Source organism: Macadamia integrifolia, unplaced genomic scaffold, assembly GCF_013358625.1.
Source record: "Macadamia integrifolia cultivar HAES 741 unplaced genomic scaffold, SCU_Mint_v3 scaffold526, whole genome shotgun sequence".
NCBI classification, from domain to species: domain Eukaryota; kingdom Viridiplantae; phylum Streptophyta; class Magnoliopsida; order Proteales; family Proteaceae; genus Macadamia; species Macadamia integrifolia.
Genome location: NW_024870472.1, coordinates 209,801 through 216,265, shown reverse-complemented (window position 1 = coordinate 216,265; position 6,465 = coordinate 209,801). Strand labels below are relative to the sequence as shown.

The 6,465-nt window shown below is 37.2% G+C and overlaps 1 protein-coding gene across 1 annotated transcript; it reads right to left on the bottom strand.

Annotated features, from left to right (window-relative positions):
* On the bottom strand, positions 1 to 5,357 carry LOC122069037. The gene is made up of 4 exons (XM_042632969.1): positions 4,996 to 5,357; positions 1,526 to 1,636; positions 482 to 1,430; positions 1 to 364 (listed from the first exon to the last, which is right to left on the bottom strand). The coding sequence occupies exons 1-4, from the start codon at positions 5,176 to 5,178 to the stop codon at positions 123 to 125; spliced, it is 1,485 nt and encodes a 494-aa protein (XP_042488903.1). The 5' UTR covers positions 5,179 to 5,357; the 3' UTR covers positions 1 to 122.
* Between the last annotated feature and the right edge of the window lie 1,108 nt (positions 5,358 to 6,465).

Below are 6,465 nucleotides of genomic sequence, written 5' to 3'. Positions count from 1 at the left end.
TTGATCAACATCATAAGATTTATAAGCAGATAAGTGTGGAACTAACTTGTCAATCACTAAGCCCAGAAATTTGACAAACAGCCTCGTTTACAGAAAAATACTGGCATTGCCCATTCTAGTTGTTACAAACCTTTGGCCAATGAACTAGTGTTCTCACTTGAGACTTCTTCAAGCATATCAAGAAATCCTTTTCGCGTTGTTTCTTGGAACTTGGATACATCAAAATGCAGTTGACTTGAAGATGCTGCTTCAAATTTAGTCCACAATTCCTTCTTCAGAGTGTTCTCACCCGGACGCTTTCCAGTTTGTATTTTCCTTTCTGACTCCCACAAAGGGGTGCCATCCAGAAGTGTGCTTTTAAGTTCTGTGAGAAGTCAGAAGTGTGAATCAGGCAAAAAAAAAAAAAAAAAAAAAAATCAGCAATTTGGTGCATAGCTTGTAGGATATTATGAATGGGAAACAGAAGTACAAACTGAAGTACCTTGATAACCTGATCCTTTGGTTAGCTGAAGCTCCAGTTGCACACCTTGGTCTTTCTCAGAGATGTGGTGTTTATCCTCTCCAAACACTATCTTGGACAGGTCCTCTTTCATAGCTGGGTTGATTGACAGCCTCTTATCGGGTGGCTCCATCAATACACATGTTTTGGGAGGTGATATGAACCAAGCTGGTGATGCTTCTACTTGCCTACCAATTTCCTGCTTATGAGTTAGCTTTGTCCCAAACAGCTCTGGATACTTCAATGCCAAACTTTGTGTAATTTCACCGCTTGATGATTCAGAAGTACTACCATCTTCATTTCCAAAAACAAATGGAGTCAACTTATGGATGGCATTATTCTCTTGATGAGATGAGTCAGATTTTGGTTCTAGCAACACACAAGACTTGGGAGGTGACACTTTCAAACATGGGGTCATAATAAACATAGGTTGTTCTCTGTATGAAAACTTTCGTGGAGAAAGAAAACCAGAAACAGGTGTATTTTCTGTTTGACCAGAAGTAGAATTGGAAACTTCATTCGGCTTTGGCTTCAGCTTCAATTCAACTCCTTCCATCAGGTCATCATTAGTATCTTCGACAGTAAATAATGATGATGGTAACGTGAGACTAGCATCAGAAAGGGCATTTATATCAACATTTCTTTCATGTGCCAATTTAGATGAGCCTCGATTTTTGGAAGGATGTGCTCTAGATCTTGGCAATGGTGTGAGTAAAAACAGTTGTCTGCCATTCTCAATGGTACATTCAGCACGCCAGGAAACAAGAGGTGAAGGAGAGACATGGGAGTCAAGATCAGGTTGTTTTCCACTGTAGATAACATTGCTCAATTCTGTATTTGCAGTTGGAGAAACTTCATTTGATTGTCCCAACTGATTGTCAAACTCCACTGACAGACTGGATAGAACCTTCTGGAATCGTGGAATCCATAACTGGAGAAGAAAAGAAAAAAAAAAGCAATGAATTTTAATTGTACTATAAACATATTTGACTACCACATAATAGAACAAAGCTACTACTCGTGAACCTCAATAGATGAATATGTATCAGATAAGACATTGGTGAAAGATTCAATTTCTTTCCTCCCCTTCTTGCTTGCAACTTTACATTTGAATGCCTGCACAACCAGTGGATCAAGCTGCCAAAAAAAAAAAGGGAGAGAGAGATTCATGATCAAATTGTTAAACTTCATCCATACAAGATTTTACCATCATATATTCTACAAAGTATTAAGGTGTTGGCCTCTTAAGTAGGGCATGAATAGGACAATATAAACAGAAACTGATATCTCACGCTCACAAAATATATTCAGGACAATTTATGCATACAGAAAAGCTAAAAATAAAAGTATGATGATCCATGATCAACTTGTTCATTTCATCCAGACACAATTTACTGTCTTAAATACTAAAATTTTTAAGGAGTAACATAAAAAATAGGATATGAATAGGGAATGTAGAATCAAAATTTATTTTGTTTTTGATTTGCCAATCAACTCATGTGCTGCGACATGAAAATGATTACATCCATGCAGTTTCTGAAGCCTAAGGCATCGCTATCAATCAAGTCAGTCTTTATATTATCGGAACCCATCAGTAACTCAAACAGAATGGCTAAAGCTCTTGCAAGCTCAAAATTCAATAAACAACCTCACTGTCAATTTATTGGATTTAGGAGGCCTATCAATCCCGTGTTTCCACAATTTAACAACACAAACACAACGATTTCAACATGCAAAATCCCAACAAAAAAAAAAAAATACATCTAGACTTTAGAAGGTAGTCATTGAGCATATGTATGAATCACCAAACTCTAATAAAATCTAGTAATAAATATCATAAAAGCCATTAGTTTACATGATCAAGAATCTTCCATTGACGAGTTCACAATATGCAAGATGGAAAAAAGGGAAAACCTGGAGACAAAGATAATTTGTTCCTAATTTGTAAACACGATCAACATTATACTCTAAACAATCAGATTTTGTGGGAAAAAAAAAAGCAACAACTATAGAAGCAGGGTTTTTCTGCTTAGGTAGGATATGAATAGGGCAATATAATCAGAAACTGCTATTGTGCTCACTAAAATATGCTTGGGACAATCCAAGCATACAGAGAAGCTAAAAATCAAAATAATTAGCCATGATCAACTTGTTCATTTCATCCACACACAATATATTGTCTTACAGACTAAAGATTTGCAACATCAAAAATAGGACATGAATAGGGAATGTAGAATCAATAAATTTTTTTTATTAGCATTCTCAAAATGAAGTAATAGCAGGTAGGCCAGTAAAGGGAATGAATCATTTGTATAATTTAGTAACGTTATTCTAGCGACTACAGAGTCTATCTAGAAGACTCCAATTTTGCCAATCAACTCATGTGCTGCAACATGAAATAATTATATTCATGCAATTTCTGAAACCTAAGGCACAACAATCACTCAAATCAAGATCTTCAAGTCATCAAAAACCATCAATAATTCAAACAGAGCTGCTAAAGCTCTCGCAATCCCTCAATTCAATAACCGGTCTCATTGTCAATTTATTGGATGAAGAAGGCACATCAGTACCATGTTTCCAAGATTTAGGCACACACAACACACAAAATCCCAACAGAAAAAAAATATCAGAGGGTAAGAATTCATTTAGCTGACCGTGAGTATTTATTGATTTTTTGTGTTGTTCCTTCCCTTTTACTTTTAATTTTCTTTAGCTGTTTTTATCAAATCAATGTAGCCAACCACATTAGCTGGGATAAGACTGAGTTGTTGTTGTTGCATAATAAAGTGTTTTATACTTCAAAACTGTATCTTATATGTATCATAAGCACATTCATGCATTTCTTGACAATTTCCATTCATATCTTTAATGTATCTTGCAAATCTCTATTATGATACAACACATCTCTTAAAATCACCCCTTCGATATGATACACGATGCCGATACTTATATCCTTTATAGCAGGTAGGCCAATGGAGTCTAGAAAGAAAATGAAGTCACTTAAAGAAATACTAAAATGGAATCATTTCTATATTTTAGTAATTTTCTTCCGTTGACTCCAAAGTCCAGATGATTCTATTGACTCCAATCAACTCATGCACTGCAACATAAAAATAATCAGTCAAGTCAAATCTTCAGAGTATCAGAACCCATCAATAATTCAAACATAACTGCTAAGCTCTTGCAAGCCCTAAATTACCAACCTCATTGTCAATTTATTAGGTTTCGAAGGCCTATCAATCCCATGTTTCCACAATTTAAAAACTCACACACGATTTACACACAATCCCAGAAAAAAAATGCACATCTAAATTTTATAGGGCGTTCATTGTCTATATACATGAAGCACCAAACTCTAAAATCCAGTAAGAAAAATCATAAAAGCTTCCAATCTACATGATTGAGAATCTTTCACTGAACACGAGTTCACATTACACGAGATAGAGGAAAGGAAAAACCTGGATAAAAACGAAGCTTTTCCGCTCCTAATTTGGAACAAGATCAGTAGTCTACTCCAAGCAACTAGAATCACTCTTTCTATATAGATTTGGATATAGAAGCAGGGTATTAGAATATACATTCTGGATGTGGTGAGTTTCAGAGGCAGGTGAGTTAAGGGGTTCAGAATTTCAGATGGATAAGGTTGTTTCTTTTAAGTATCTTTTTGAATAGGGAATGTAGAATAATCTTATTTTGGTGTATAAATTTTAATTAACATTCAAAAAATTAAGTAATAGTCAGTAGGCAGGTAGGCAAGTAGAGAGAAAATGAAGTCATTATAGTGACTCTCTTCTATATTTTAGTAGTGTTCTTCTAGTGACTCCATAGTCTAGATGACTCCATTTCAGCCAACTCATGTGCTGCTACATGAAAGTAATCACATTCATTCACTTTACCAAAGCCCACCACTAATTCAAACGGAGCCACTAAAGCTCTCGCAAACCCTAAATTCAATAACTAAGTCAATTGGAATTAGAAGGGTGATCAATCCCATATTTCCACAATTTAAAAACACACAATAATTTTAACACACAAAATAATATAAAAAAAAAAGGTACATACAAATTTTTACAAATTTTTTTTGGCGTTTATTGTCTACATACATGAAGAACCAAACAAGTCCAGTAATAAAAAGCACAAAAGCCACCAGTCTACATTATCGAGAATCTTCCACTGAAGGATTTCACACTATGCAAGATGGAGAAAAGTAGAAACCCGGGAGAAAATGAAGCTTTTCTGCTCCTAATTCGTAAAGGGGATCAGAAGTCTACTCCAAGAATCATATTTTGTAACAAAAAAGCAACGAGAATATAATCTGCCTACATAGATACGAAGTAGCGGGAGATCAGAACATATATTCTGGATGTGATGAGTTTCAGTGGCCGGCAAGTAAAGTGGGGTTGTGAATCACAGGTAGTAGTTGTTTCTTCTAGGTCTTTTCTCCTTCCCAACATCCGGACAAATCAAGGCTTATACAAGAAAGTAAATGTTACCTTCTGGATGAGATTGGAAAGACGAGAATAAACAAAATGGAGGCGATCGAAAGCATCATCTTCCACTACTTGAACTTCTGGATCAGAGGAAATCTTCTTGACAGTTTTCGAAAATCTTCCCCCATTGGATATCTCGGCCAATGGCTTCCTTGACGATTTCATCTTGCTATTGTTCTTCGGCATTTGTTTTGGGGTTTTTCTACTTTCCAACCCCAAAATCGTTCTTTCCAACAGAAGCAGGAAAGACGATGAAGGGATATGGAAGTTTAAGGCTGAAGCGGGCTCAGAGCGCAGAGAGAGAGCCTAATAGAAGCCAATAATAAAAAAACCGGACCTTCCCCACTGGGCAACAGAATTTGAATTTTCTCCACCCGCCCCCAATGGCAGCTAGGGGTGCAACAGCAGTTAGAGGTGCAAAAGGGACGGGTTGGGCTGGGTTTCTTACCTGAGTCCCCTTAACTGAGCCCAAAACTGCCTTGACACTGACCCAGGGTCATAAAACTTCAACCTAGGCCCTATCATTCAGGGTTCAACCCAATCCATTACCCGCCCTGATTGGCCCTGATTTTTTAGGGTCGGGTCAGGATGACCCTGACTGACCCGAACCTTGGTTTGCCATCAAGGGCTGGGTCTACCCTGACCCTAACCTTGCAAAATATGAAATAACTTAAAAATAAAAAATATTCATAATAAAGAGGAGATAAAAAATACAAAGTTATAAATTTCTTGGTAAAAAAAGCAAGAGAGATCGGTGAGAAGATATATTAGGAGTTTTGAGGTGTCAATGACTCAATGTCAAATAATATATAAAATTAATTTAAATTTAGGGTTAACATCAAGATCACAACCAGGGTTAACATTAGGGGCAAAAATCAGGGCCAGGTTGAAGACGGGCCAAAGACATCAATCCTTACCCGCCCTAACCCTGACTCAGGATCAGAAATTTCAGGGTCGGCCCGGCCCTTAGGGCCAAAATTTTTGGGTCAGTACTTGTTCGGGATCAGGGTAGGCCAAGGGCAGGTTCGGGCCGTCAAGCCCAAACTTGCACCCCTAATAGCAGCCCCAAGAGGCCGAAATGTAACGATAGGAGATAAACCGCAAGCGGTAAGTGTCAGAACAACTCCTTGACCCTGTTACAGTCAAAAAATGGTTTTTTTTTTTTTTTTTTTTTTTTGGGGAAAAATATATGATTCCCTTCTGGGTTTCCTTTTACAAAACCACCCACCTTATATTTCAGTTAACACAAATACAGAAAGACACAAAATAAGTATGAACATTACAAATTGCCCAAAATACTGTCGCACCCTCACCCTTTTATGATTTTTGACATCCCCTCCCCCCCAAGTTCATTTTACCTTTCTTTTCCGATCACCACCTTCTTTGGTGATTGGCCCTCGCCGATAAGGGAGGGAGGTTCTGCACAACAATGGAAAGGATGCAACACTATCAATGGTGTTTTGAAGAATAGCA